Below are 13,983 nucleotides of genomic sequence, written 5' to 3' on the forward strand. Positions count from 1 at the left end.
TTAAACGATGACAACTTGACCTGGTGATGTGATTAAAGCAGAGACAGAACCCTCACAGGTGGTTCGAATAAAAAAATGTTTAAACCATGTTGAGTTGGAAAGTTTTATACCAGATGGATCTTGCCCGGGGGCCACATGCGGCCCTAAGACTGTATATTCATGCGCCCTCATCAGGTCAAATTATGATCCTGTAGTCATTCCTCCAAAAGCTAAATAACCATTTTATTTAGCATTTATTTGTATTCTTCATTTTAACATATATTAACACATTAACATGTTTGTTTATTTTGCATTTTTACTTACTGTAGTATTTATTTTGCCTAAAAGTCAGTTTTAATTAAATTAAACAAATGTTTATAAAACATGCATATTATCATATATATTATTGTTTATATATATATAAAATAAGTGTAGCTTATTTAACTTTGTTATAACATGTCATAATGACATCTATTTATATTGGCTTGTTGACCTACTTTACAGCAGTTACAGGATAAATCGTAGCTCTTAGGTTGGATGGTCAACCCTGAAATAATCTTGTACAAAATATAAAAAACAGCTGCATCACATACAATTTTGCGTCAGTGTTGCGGTGCGTTGTAAGTAATTAAGTAAGTAATTTGTATTTATATAGCGCTTTTCCAACGAGAACCATTGTAACACAGACAGTCCCACTTCATCCCTCAGTATTCTCAGCAGGATATGGTGTCAAAGGCTGAGGACAGATCCAAGAGAACCACAACAGTGTATTGACCCGAGTCAACCGACATCATGATGTCATCGGACACTTTCAGTAAGTCTGTCTCCATAGAGTGATGTTTACGGAAGCCAGACTGAAACTTCTCATGGATGTCGCTCTGATCTAGGAACAGAGACAGCTGCTCAGACACCACCTTCTCCAAGATCTTGGACAAGAAAGGGAGCTTAGAAATAGGCCTGAAAAAGAGGTCAGTCGGGTCCAAGCCTGGCTTTTTGAGCAGAGGCTCCACAATGTCATGTTTAAATGCATTGGGAAAAACCCTTGAGGAAAGGGAGAGGTTCAACATATTGGTAACCCAGTGGCCAATTACATCAAATACTTTGTTAAAAAGCCTACAAGGAAGAGGAGGGTTTCATCTTGATCACTAGTGCCGAAAATATCACCCATCACTTCACTGAAGGAAGACCAAGAGGAGGAGATGGGCTCAGAGACAGCAAGGGTTCCACACAAAGAGGCAGAGATTTTCTCTTTGATCAATCGGTAGATTGACACACAATAGAAAGGTCTTGTAGAACCAACCAAGATCATTTGAGACTCAAAAGAAGTGAATTCCTGAGTCTGAATCACTTTGCTAGAACAACTCTCCCTATAAACTGTAGCAAGACCTCCTCCACGACCAGAGAGGCGAGGCTTCCCCAGGACAGCCGAATCAAAGAGAGCAAATGAAAAGATCTCACCACCTTTCGTTGAGGTCTGGGCAGACGGCAGCGCTGACGTGTCATCACACACTTCAATGAGAGGAATGTTGACCAAACAACGATGACGTCCATCATCATCATGTTACGTATTGTTGTGGCGCGTGTAGTATGATAGGAAAAAATGCTCTTTGGTTTTAGTGACAACTATTATATAATAATATTATGGACTATGTTACTAAGTAATTTATATTTGCAGAGCGCTTTTCTAGACCAGAGTAACAAACGCTTAAACAATCAAAACAATACAATAAAATATATGCTATAGTTATTTTGTGGCCAGAATATGGCCCACAGACCCTGAGTTTAAAAAAACAAATGTTGTCGCATAATGTTTTTAATGGAACTGGAAACAGTCAGTTATGAAGGACGATAAATGACTTATGTATAAATAAATGTCAAAATGTATAAATAATTGTATAAATGTATAAACAAATGTATAAATAAATGTATAAATACCTAACAAAATGTATATATGTATTAATAAATGTCAAAAAGTATAAATGACAAGATGTGTATTTATACGTAAAATAGCTCCATTCTTTGAAAAAAATTAAATCAGAAGTCATTTATTTATTTTGAGATATTGATATTTTATCCAAACATTTATTTATACATTTTGTTACGTATTTATATATTTATTTATACATTTTGTGACGTTTTTATAAATTGTTCACGTATTTATAGATTTATTTATACATTAGCCATTTATCGTCCTTCATACTCAGTATCACCAAGACTTCATGATAAAAACAAGTAGCAACGGCTCAAAAAACAACATCAATTCTCATTTTAAAAAGATGGAAAAATAAATGAATACAAACGTATATTGTTTGTCTGTTTTAATAACCGACTTGTAAAAACGTCGAAATATTAAAATACCGCTCATATTATTTAATAATAAAAAACATTTTACGATAAATATTTTGTCGGCTTCCGGTTGTCTGACACCTCCAGCTGCAGCACCACGTTTAGGACCCGGTAGTGGGCGGGGCTAATGAGTAACGCGACAAAAGAATAAAGCTTACCGGATTTAAGATCCGGAAGTCAAAGAATTGTTATCATTATTTATTGCATTTTAGATGCACAATTTTAGATTTGTCGTCACCATGTCACCTTTACTTAATTATCTAGTATAATAATAATCAAATTATTAAGACAAGTACAAAACTAAATTACGTATAAAATGGCAATTTATATTTCGTTAAATGTATGACGTTCAATATAAACTGTAATCGTTAACGTGGACAGCGTTTGACATTCAGATTACAGAAAACGAGGGAGAAAAATAGCATTATTTTGAAAATTGTCGGATGTCGGTCCTTAACAATTCGAGCTTGATTGACAGGTGCGGGCTCTGGCCGGTTAGACGAGCTGCTGTTGTTCTCAATACAAAGAAAGAGGAGGACGGAAACATCCTCCTGAAATATCTATTTTTTCACATGACCTCGGAATGAAACATTCTCGGCGTTCATGAGAAAACTAGGTATTTGAGTGACCAGGGCGTTTTCTAAAGTGCGCAGTAACACTTTAATGGGAGCGGTGACCTGAGCAGGTGAGATGTTACGCTCGTGTCTCTTAAACTCGCCTTCTAATCATTTCACTTTCAACGCATATTTCACAATTTGTTATATATTTTTAAGGTTAATAGAATGGCATGAAATCATTCCATTTAATTTGTCTAACTATCATGTTTTGTTTGTTTGGAATTTTGAACCATACCGACTGTAGATCTGATTTGATATTTTGAATCACTTCCGCATATGACTATGATGACGTTTTCAGCTCAGTTTGCTAACAGAGTCTGGACTCCAGACTCTAAATTATTTTAATTCTGAATTGGATGTTCAGGTGTATAGTTTTGTTTTATCTCAGTGTTTGTTGGGGGGCATTTATCAATCGACTTTACCTACAGTTTAATGTCCCAAGTGAATAATGTGAGTGTAAGTGAAAAGTAAAAACATCTTATAATCAAATATATTTTCTTAATATTTAATTTTGTGTGAGTCATTGTCAGACCTTTTATTTCAAAGAGACTCAAATGTTTGTCATTTCTATGTTAAAAGATTGGTTTCAGGGTCAGAAACGGGATCTGTTGTTGCTGTCCTAGAGAATCACTACTGCAGTGTCAACAGAAGACGTGTGCTATTTAAATAGATTCAGCCTAAACTCCTGCTCCCACTGTTTACTCACGCATCTGTCTTCTCCTAGAGGGAAACAAAAACCTGATTGGTGGTTTGCACGTCCGGAATTCAGTGAAAGTCTGGAGCTTCCAAATGGCGGCGGACGACAAAGTGGCCATCCTGACGGACGAGGAGGAGGACAAGGCCAGGTATGTCTCGGAACACTTCAACAATCTGTCACTGGAGCAGACACCGGACACGGAGGACTCTCCGACGCCCCCTACGGACGCGACACAGCAGCCCGACAACATCAACTGCTGGCAGCGTTTCTGCCTCCGCGTCAACACTCACTTGCTTGTATCCAAATTTTTCTACTTCTTCTTCTACGCTGCCTATGGCTCTCTGCACCCGCTATTCCCAGTCTACTACAAACAGCTGGGCATGTCGGCGAGCCGCAGTGGCCTGCTCGTGGGCATTCGCTACTTCATCGAGTTCTGCAGCGCCCCCTTCTGGGGTGTGGTGGCAGACCGCTTCAAGAAGGGGAAAATAGTGCTTCTCTTCTCTGTCCTCTGCTGGCTGTTCTTCAACTGTGGCATCGGATTCATCAAACCTGCCGACATGACGTGCGAGGTGGTTCACATGACGACGCCAGCACCCCAGTTTTCCACGATACCTCCAGGAAACTTCTCTCCACTTGGCAACCTCAATGACTCTCAACACAAGCGCCGTGGTCCACGCAGTACCTGGGAGTTTGGTGAAGGTGTCCAGCTGCGGCACAGGCGAGGCGCCAATGACACACTTGGCTCCTCGAAAAACTTACCAAATACCACCTTCCTGCCCCCCCATACTACACTGAGAGTTCCCCACACATCCTTGAGGTCCCCTCAGGGGAACACAACACAGACTTCATCATCAGTCAGCAGCACCGCTGCTCCCACCACCTTGTCCAATGCGAACAAAGAGGTGGTCTTCGACATGGAGCAGGTGGAGAACATCTTCCTCATCATCCTGCTGGTCGTCATCGTGGGGGAGTTCTTCAGCGCCCCGGCGGTCACCATCGTGGACACGGTGACGCTTCAGTACCTCGGCAAAGCTCGAGACCGGTATGGACTGCAGCGCATGTGGGGGTCCCTGGGTTGGGGTCTGGCCATGCTGTTGGTGGGAATCTGGATTGACCACACCCACATTGAAGTCCACATTGAAGGCAAGGGCTGCGTCTTGCCTGAATTCCGACAAAGGAACTACCAGGCTGCCTTCATCGTGTTCGGCGTGCTGATGGCCGTCGCCTTCATAATCGCTACTCAGTTTTACTTCGAGAAAGGTGGAACATACCGACCGGAGCTCCCGAAGGCTCCAGCAGTGGAAGGGTGCGCTGAAGAAGCTGCAGGAGCTTCAGGAGCTTCAGGAGCTTCAGGAGCCGAGTCTGTCCCTCCACCTGCCGAAGAGGAGTTCTACTATAGCGACCTCCTGCGGCTGCTCTGCAGCGTGCGCTACAGCTCGGTTCTGTTCGTGGCCTGGTTCATGGGCTTCGGGTACGGCTTCGTCTTCAGCTTCCTCTACTGGCACCTGGAGGACCTGAAGGGCACCTACACACTGTTCGGCGTCTGCTCCATCCTCAGCCACGTGTCTGAGCTCGCCGCCTACTTCACCAGCCACAAGTTCATCGAGCTGGTCGGACACGTACGGTCAGTGGAGAAAAAAAACACACACATAACACACTTAAATGGCATTTAATGCTTGGATCCTAATTAAACATCTTCAGATGATGCTGTGAATCTACTCGGACGAGTCTTTAACAACAATGATGTTCCAGGTCTTTGAGTCCGGATGGATATTCTGTGTGGAACACTGATGTCATTGTCAGCACTCTGCATCTGAGAGCCCAGTGTCAGGTTACACGCTGTTAGCATCCTGTTAGCCACGCGGCTGTCTGGCCTGACACATGCACTTTAATAGGGAAGAAACCAACCTTTATACATGATCCGCATTTATTTAAATCATTAAACGCTACCTCCGTGTTTAATGATTGACAGCCCAGTGCCGGTGTCAGACCAGGTAAATAAATCACCCATGTTTGCAGTGACTGTCTCCAGTCCTCTGCTGCCTTGTTTGTTCAGCTGCAAAACATATTTGGCCTCATGATGAGCCGTTTACTTAAGGTGTTTCCTGCCCTGAGATGAGAGTGATGAGGATGGGAAACGCATGTGAACTTTCGATCTCTCAAACTAAAGAAGCTCAATAAATTCTCAAATATAGTCGAATGTAATTGTTGCGTGTTGTGATGAAGTCCAGAGGTTGGACTTTTCTGCTCAATGTATTGTGTATTATTTTCCCCCCCTAAATCTATAATAATAGTAATAATTATTATTATTTGCAAAATATTCTGTATTGATAGGGAATGTTTGTGTCTAAAATCTACCCACCATCTGAGTTTTTCTTTTGTGCTGTTGTGAGTTATTGGTTTTGTGTTTCAGAGTCCTGTACATCGGTCTGGCCTGCAACACTGGGCGCTACTTGTACATCTCATACCTGAAGAACGCTTGGACCGTCTTGCCCATGGAGGTGCTGCAAGGTAAAAATTTTGTTGCTGGCCTGGACTTGTCTGCTCTTATCGATCCTAAAATCAATGGTGTCCCGCAGGCATCACACACGCTGCTGTCTGGGCCGCCTGCATCTCCTTCCTGAGTGCAGCTGTGCCGCCAGCCCTGAGGACCTCGGCTCAGGGAATCCTCCAGGGCCTTCACCTCGGTCTGGGCCGGGGCTGTGGGGCCGTGGTGGGCGGAGTGTTCGTTGGATACTTTGGTACTTTATTTTCTAGCGCATTTCTTGAAATCTGTATTTGCTGCTCACTGTCAATCCCATCATGCAGGTGCTGCTGAGACCTTCAGAGGAATCGGGATGGCGTCGCTGGTCATCCTTCTGATCTTTGCCATGATCCAGGTCCTGACGTCAAAGAACGAAGACGATGGTACAGTTGTCTTATGACTATGAATTCACTTCAAATGTTCTTCCCTGCCTGTCATTGGTCAATATTTGGTTGATATACAGCTGTCTCATATTTATTGGGGGGGATTACATAAAAAAAACACCCTACATCATGAAGTTTTCTTTTTAAACCTTTCATTAACATTTCTCCCTTTCTCACAAAGTTTATACAAATACCTATGTAATTTAAATGACACTAGATTCTTAATGATTCCTCTCCCGTTAAAATGGATTACAGCTCCTGTGATTGGCTGCCTCTCCCCAAATGTATTTTTTTGGTAAGGGTAAAGTTAGGACTTTTACTGTGGTCAGTAAAGCTGTCATTAGAGTGATTGATTGTCTGAGTTGGATGGAGAGTGTATTGGTTACCCGAGTAAAGGGACAGTTAATTTAATGATATTTGTTACCATTTTTTGAAGCCATTATTACGTCATAATGGACTTCGCTCTCGTAACCTCTTGTCTACCGAGATTTCAGACGGGGGAGAACTTTATAAAGTAATAAGTCATGATGAGGGACTTACTGCATATTGGAGAGGAAGACTTCAATGTTTGAAACTCGGGAGTGAGTCAGGAGAGTTGGATTTTGACATCAGTTGTCCTTTAGATAAACATATATTCCTTCCTTGTAGGTAGGTAGAACTTTATAGTTAAAAGGCTTCAGCGAGAGTCTCGCACGGATGTTCATTTTGAGATGTGAGTGTGATCATCATGCTTATGTGTTCGACCCAATAATTCAGCCAGTTCACCTGTTCATTTATTCTGGATAATCGGATCTGACTTTCGTCTGAAGGTGTAACAAGGTTATCCTGTTCTGATTGTTCTGATCGTGTGGGTCAGTTTATCGGAAACATTTACTCCCGATGTTGAAGGTCTCACTTCCTGTTTTTTTGATGTGCCAGGGAACAAGATGTTGGCTGAGAACATCCCAGTTCCCTCCAGTCCGGTTCCCATCGCCACCATTGACCTGGTCCAGAATCAGTCCGACTCCGCTAATGCCGCCCACAAACTCCAGTCCTCCGTCCTCCCCGCGAAGAAGACCAAGCACCAGGAGGATCAGGAGGATGTGAGCAGGCCGGCCTGGGTCCTGTCGGCCTCGCCGTGGGTCACCGTGGCGTTCGCCATCGTCCAGATCAAAGAGATGATGAGCGTGTTGAAGAGTGATGCACCGCCGCCCGAGACCGAGCCACTGCAGGTACACGATGTTCAGAGCGACGGCTCCTCTTCACATGTTTGCTGGTTCTAGGGCTAATTCACTGGACTAATGCATCTCTTCCCTCACTCCCTGTTTCCTCTGCTAACCTGCAGAAAGGTGAGAGGTGTGTGTGTGTGTTCAGACACATGTGTGTGTGCGTGAGTGGAAAATTACTGTGCGTCTTTCCTGCATGACTCATCTCATTTTTGTGACTCTGAAGGTGACTGTGTGTCCGAGCCACACACAAGGTTGTGAAAACATGTTTGTGTGTGCACAAACACAGCATGCAGAGATAAGACTTTTCATATCCTTGTGACATTTCCTGTGTGTGTGTGTGTGTGTGTGTCAATGTCCATGCATGTGTAATTGCCCTCCTGCTGTGGTTTAAGAAACATCTTGTCTGTGTGTCAGTGAAAATCTGCATGAGCCTGTTTGTGTTTGCATATCAGATGATCCTTGTAATCCCTCTCGTCACCAAAAACCAAAATCACTGAATACACAGTAAATACATGCTTTGACTTTCCAATATGGCCGCCTGCCAACCCACTGCTATTGTTTACCTCCTTGTTGCCAGGTAGTGCAAGCACAGAACTCTACAGCAGTGACTCAAACGAAACCTGATGTCGACACCACTGCCTCGGCATCAGAGACGCCCACACAGTCAGACCACACCCCGCCTGCACCCACAGACTCCGAGGATCCGCAGCAGGCCTCAGACAACCCGGCCTTCACTGCAGAAGACACCGACTGAAGGTTTTGAACTCTCTCAGCCCGGCTGTGGCGAGGAGATGGATCCACTTCATGGAGCCGCCAGTTTACAGTGAACAAAAATATTCCAAGAATGTTAAATTCTTAAGTCGGAAGGATGTTTTTTCTCACCCACTTACTTGTGTCCTCTGAAGGACTTTGTCTTAAGCGTACATATTGATGATGAAGGGACAATCGTCAGATTTAATTTATTTGCCTAAAATGCATATAAACTCAACGCTGTTTATTTATGCTAAACTACAAAGATGTATTTTTGTTTGAATTTAATTGAAGGATAATTTGTTCTCAACGATTCAAGCAGCAAACAGCTGCTTTATTATTTAAATAATAATTTAATTTTTAATTTTTATCTTTTAGACTAAATGTATTATTTTGCTAAAAATTGCAAAAACTATTTTAAGAAAGTTACTGTTGATAAAGTGCCTTTTGTTTGTAAACATTCAATACTGTTCTCGATCTTTTGGGATGTAAGTAAAGTCAGTTTTTGGGAAGAGGGACAAATGAGGACGGGGGTGTTCTTCAACAGTGTTCATGTGTATGTATTCCTTGTTTATTTGTAATAAATGTGCATTCATGAGACAATGTTTCTTCAACCCTCAGTAACTACATTTAAGCCAGGTCATCTTAAAATGCATAATTATGTATTCAAGTACAAATAATATAATGGCAATGATAAATGAACCCTTAACCTTTTATATTATATTTCCATATACGCTGATCGATAATTGGCGTGTGGTGGTGCAGTAATCGTGACGACCGCTAGGTGATACTCGTGCGCCGGAATCTTCAACTGCGACTTTGCTTGTGAGCAAAGCGTCTTCGGGTCATTAAGGTCAAGTTGTGTGTTTGTTGTCTGTTAATAAAAGTTAAATTATTTAAGTGTCACAAATGCATTCAAAATCATCATATAAGATCCGGTTTTCTTGTGATAAAATAATTTTCCTGTGCTTTAACTTATTCTGGCTTCTTTTACAAATCTGAGTTATTGAATTGAAGTGATTTGTTCTGTATGTGTTTTGTAGAAAAGTAACCAAGGAGAAGCTTTTGTAAAAGAACATGTTGAGGAGAATTCTTTCAAGGTCGAACCAAAAGCATAAAAGCTGTTTTCAGGATTTAACTCAACGACTTTGTTCTCATTGACTTTTCAAAGCACTGAGTTTCGAAGCGCTTGAGCATTAAATGAACACATTCCCTGCTTTATGGGACGATGTTGTAAGTAGGTAGTCCTTGAGAAGGCATCCACTTTTCAGATTCAGCTCCACACATAAATTAAAATGACAAAATCATGAACAAGTGAGAATATAACCTTGCATTTTCCAGTTTATCCTGAGAAAATCTGCCTTAAATGAGTCTTCTAAGGTGTTTTCTGTTAATGTATACGGTGGTCACTGCTGTCACCCCTTGGACAGAGGCCTTTATTTTGAACATGTAGTTGCTTTGGTAATCATTGAATGTAGAATTGGGTCATACAGGATTGTTGTTGTTCATGTTACATTCTTTAACTTCAGACAGAAATCAACATCACGTTTAGATCAACTGCTGCCCAGAGTTATTTGATTCATAGTTGTTTATGTTCATAGGTTTTGCTTTTCACGAGCATCAAAGTATTGTTCAAGTTGCCTCAGTCTCAAGTTCAATGGGAGGGTGTGAGTAATAGTTACAGCTTTACTGGTCAGTAGAATATCTCGGGGAAAGAACTTCTTAATGAACTTCGGTTTGGTTTTGGACTAGAGGAGGAAACTTGAGTAGAATGACGACTGCATTGAAAGAACCGGCTGGATTCAACCCGAGCATTGTTGAGTTTCTGCTGCTCACATTTTGAGTTTTTACAAAACATCCGACAACTCAGGTGTGCTCAACACGTGGATCAGATAGTTAGTGTGTGTAGATTCCATTACAATAAAAGACGTCAGTCTATCATTCATCACTGGATAAACATACTGACTCGTGACTAACACCAAAACTGCTTTTCTGTCCAAGCACACGTTGCAGAGGAATTCCTTTAATACGACTACAGCTACAACTTTATAGACACTAATTTGGAAAAACCCTCTACTAGCTTGAAAATCAACCAATGACCCGCTGTTCTTTCATAAGGTCTACTCAGTGTATCAGGGCAGTCAAGGATTTCATTGGATAAGCCAAACGTCTATTAAAAGAGCTGATTTGTACAGTAGTGTCAAATCAATAACTAAATATTTTTGATTGCATCATTCCAAATGATCCAGCTCCACCGCTTTTTTTAAATATTGATTTATTAAATTACAGAATACCATTATAAATGTAACAACAACAGAGGGAGGCACATATGATCGTATTATTTCTAGACCAGACTTATGCAACGCTGTTTTCTCTGGAGTCTTCAGAGACACATTTGTCTTCTTTAAGTTTTTAGAGTTGACTTTGAATATCCTTTAAAAGTTTCATGAAGTCATATCAGCCCTCTCTGACATTTTCATCCTCGAGTTCTCTCAATTGTTCCCAGGATAAGATCCAAAACATGCAGAGAAGCTTCTTTTTATTTATTATGGCCAATATGTATTAAGGAACTATTGCTTGAATGTTATTGCTTTTTATGCTTTAATATCTAAGCTTTTATGTTAGACTATTTTGTAACGAAATATTATTATTGTCATAATATTAAAACATCAACACAATCTGGGATCATAAATGGGTAGAACATAATATAACTCTGGTCAATATTATGGAATCTTGCGAACACAATTAATGATGTTTTGCTGCGACTCTTAAGCCATATAAATAATGTTTACTCCTTTATTCAACTTCTAATTGACATTACTGAGAAAACATTGCTTCTTACAATTGCAGGTTGATGTTACAAATGTCAGCTTAAGTGTTGCTCGCCAGTTTTCACACCCACAGACCTGGATTGTTGCATTAATTGACTTAAATCATCATTGTCTTGTCATTAATCCTGGGGATTCCACAGGGATCAGTCCGGGGCTTCTCTCTGCTTTTATCTCTGAGGATATCCAGCGGCGCCGCACATGTCTCCAGAGGAACATGTTTTTAACATCATAAGCCCATTACCCACCGTTCTGTAATCATTTTTGTAGGTGACACGCGTCTTTATCAAGGAGGGAAATTAACATTCTCCTTCAGCAGCCGCTGCACTGTTCTGAAAATGTGTCATGTTCCAGCAGACAAAGATGATTTAGAAATGAACACTCAGGAGGATAACAGTGTCCCTGACACACTCATCTCCTGTAAATCCCTGCGTTTATGTCTTCTTCTGATTCCTCTTCAATTTCATCTGTGTTTTCGAACCAATTATATTCATTTTGCTTGAATTATTATTAATCTTGCACATGGTTTACACAAGACTATGGCTTAATATAGGAATGGCTAAAGGAACTATTCATTGCGGGCTCTTGTTCACTGCAGGTCACATAAGTTCAGTGTTTTTCAAGGAAACCGATGCTGCAGAAACAATGTCAAGTACCATCGTCACGACAACTATGACATGAACAACCAAATATGAACATGTAGTCCAGGCACGACTGCTAATGTTGCTATGACTTATGCTAACACTGCCGCCCCACAACAAGAGTCTCTGTGTCCTCATCAGGATCAATCGCTCCATAGATGACGCCCACTCCACTCAGCTCAGCTCTGGGTGGGCAGCCGGGAGTCCAGGGTCCTGCAGGAGGACCAGGGCCAACCCTGTCCCAGCCTTCCTTTGGCCCCCGCATCCTGCAATCCAGCACAGAGGGGGAGTTTTTCAACGCAGCTACAGGCTGAGTCTAACTTTTACACTACAGACAGTTTGTTCTTACTTTGAAGTACCATGACATCAACTTTTACTACTGTTGTTGGTGATATAACTGTATCTGCTTTTACAACAGTGTGAGGATTGTTTTATTACTATTAACCAAAGGGGAGGGGACAAAGATAGTCTCATGAGGTCAGTGTGAAAGTTTGAAACTGACCATATATGAAAGTTTCTCTCACGTGTTTTGTTCTGATATTCAAACGGTTGTTAACAGTTGGTGAATTAATTGGTTGTTGTAAAGTAAAATGTTTGCTCATCTCAAATCCCTGATTAGTTTCCCCTTTCGAGTCTCCTGTTATTTAAGATGGACCAATCCACCCTTTTTCTATAAATACTGTACTGAAATCATTTTATAACCTTCAGTATTCGTTTTAGTTTTTGAAATTACTTTCTCTTCCAAGAACTATTTAAATACTTATTTAGAAAACGTTTTTTAATCGCCATCCTTTTGATCAGGTTAATAAAAAGGTATCTTTTATATTTTTTCTGAGATTATTGTTCCTTTTTTACAATTATAAAAATCCCTAACATTGACAAACTTGTTTGTATTATATTTCCTTCTTTTCTCATGTCTATAATAATAAACATATATTCTATTTTTACATGTTCTATCTTTTGTGTGTGTTGTGTGAAATATATTATTTTACAATTATTTCCCATTTGTCATGTATTAGTATGTCTATTTTAAATAGGTTTAATTATCTGTATATATTTTTAGTAAAGACTAAAAAAAAAAATTATTTTCCCGATCACATCTTATAAATTCAAACCCCAAAGACAGCACTCTTATTAATTACAGTGGTAGTCGGTCTATTCATTTACGTGTTCTGTTCAAATGTGACAGAACTCAAACTTCTTCTGCCTGTGTGTGTTTATCACGAGTGTGTTTACATTAGGGACAACATCAGTTCACTAATTCCAACCAAATAGATGATTCCACTGGTGATTAAACATCAACTAGGCTGCCGCCTCTGCCACAGGGACGTGTGTGTGTGTGTGTGTGTGTGTGTGTAGGTGCGTGCATGCGTCGCTGGATATAATTGAGTCAGGGACTTATTCCAGTGAGGTGGGTGTATGACTGTGTGTGTGTGTGTTTTATGATTGAGTCTGGGACTTTACTCTTGTGGGGTGGGCGTGTAACGGTGTGACTGTATGCATGCGTGTGTGTGTGTGTGTGTGTGTGTGTGTGTGTGTGTGTGTGTGTGTGTGTGTGTGTGTGTGTGTGTGTGTGTGTGTGTGTGTGTGTGTGTGTGTGTGTGTGTGTGTGTACGTGTGTGTGTGGTGAGGGGGGTGTAATCCAGGCTGTTGTTGTTTTGGGTGCCTTCTGGCTTGAGATCAAAAACTGAACAGCAATAATCATGTAAAACGTGGCACTGCTTCAAAGACTCCTGAAAACTTGAGTGGTGCCCTGCAGCTCTCATTGTTCCATCGCTTCCACCAGTCGACATCTCTGCAGGGACACACATCTCCTCTCGTGCCGTCATCGCTGCGCTCATCAAACACATGATTCTTTCCGTCTACTGACTCAAACGTTAGTTTCGGTTGAACCAAAGTCCCATCTTTGTGAAGCTCTTATTTGCTTTAGTACATTAGTAAATGATGAAGACATCCAGATGTTAGTGATTGTCTCTCATCCCTATCCAGAAATCATCTTCAAAATAATCG

General features: G+C 41.0%; 1 protein-coding gene across 2 annotated transcripts; it reads left to right on the forward strand.

Annotated features, from left to right (window-relative positions):
* The first annotated feature begins 2,816 nt into the window (after nucleotides 1-2,816).
* LOC148080184 (major facilitator superfamily domain-containing protein 6-A-like) lies at nucleotides 2,817-9,107 on the forward strand. 2 transcript variants are annotated; one of them, XR_015711344.1, is made up of 7 exons: nucleotides 2,817-3,010; nucleotides 3,667-5,263; nucleotides 6,053-6,150; nucleotides 6,219-6,380; nucleotides 6,448-6,546; nucleotides 7,465-7,874; nucleotides 8,332-8,461. XR_015711344.1 is itself a non-coding variant. In XM_087791794.1 (7 exons), the coding sequence occupies exons 2-7, from the start codon at nucleotides 3,732-3,734 to the stop codon at nucleotides 8,506-8,508; spliced, it is 2,361 nt and encodes a 786-aa protein (XP_087647920.1). In that variant the 5' UTR covers nucleotides 2,817-3,010; nucleotides 3,667-3,731; the 3' UTR covers nucleotides 8,509-9,107. The 2 variants fall into 2 exon arrangements, 1 of the variants encoding a protein (XP_087647920.1); XM_087791794.1 differs by having other exon boundaries at nucleotides 7,465-7,757; nucleotides 8,332-9,107.
* The last annotated feature ends 4,876 nt before the right edge of the window (nucleotides 9,108-13,983 follow it).

Source organism: Callionymus lyra, chromosome 5 (genome assembly GCF_982586985.1).
Source record: "Callionymus lyra chromosome 5, fCalLyr1.hap1.1, whole genome shotgun sequence".
In the NCBI taxonomy this organism is placed as follows: domain Eukaryota; kingdom Metazoa; phylum Chordata; class Actinopteri; order Syngnathiformes; family Callionymidae; genus Callionymus; species Callionymus lyra.

What these genes read in the sequence shown, in the direction of transcription:
- LOC148080184 (XM_087791794.1), top strand. Translation starts at nt 3,732, where the DNA reads ATGGCGGCGGACGACAAAGTGGCCATCCTGACGGACGAGGAGGAGGAC. An exon ending in GCCCATGGAGGTGCTGCAAG is followed by an intron (nt 6,151 to 6,218) that starts GTAAAAATTTTG and finishes GGTGTCCCGCAG; the next exon opens with GCATCACACACGCTGCTGTC. An exon ending in CCGAGACCGAGCCACTGCAG is followed by an intron (nt 7,758 to 8,331) that starts GTACACGATGTT and finishes CCTTGTTGCCAG; the next exon opens with GTAGTGCAAGCACAGAACTC.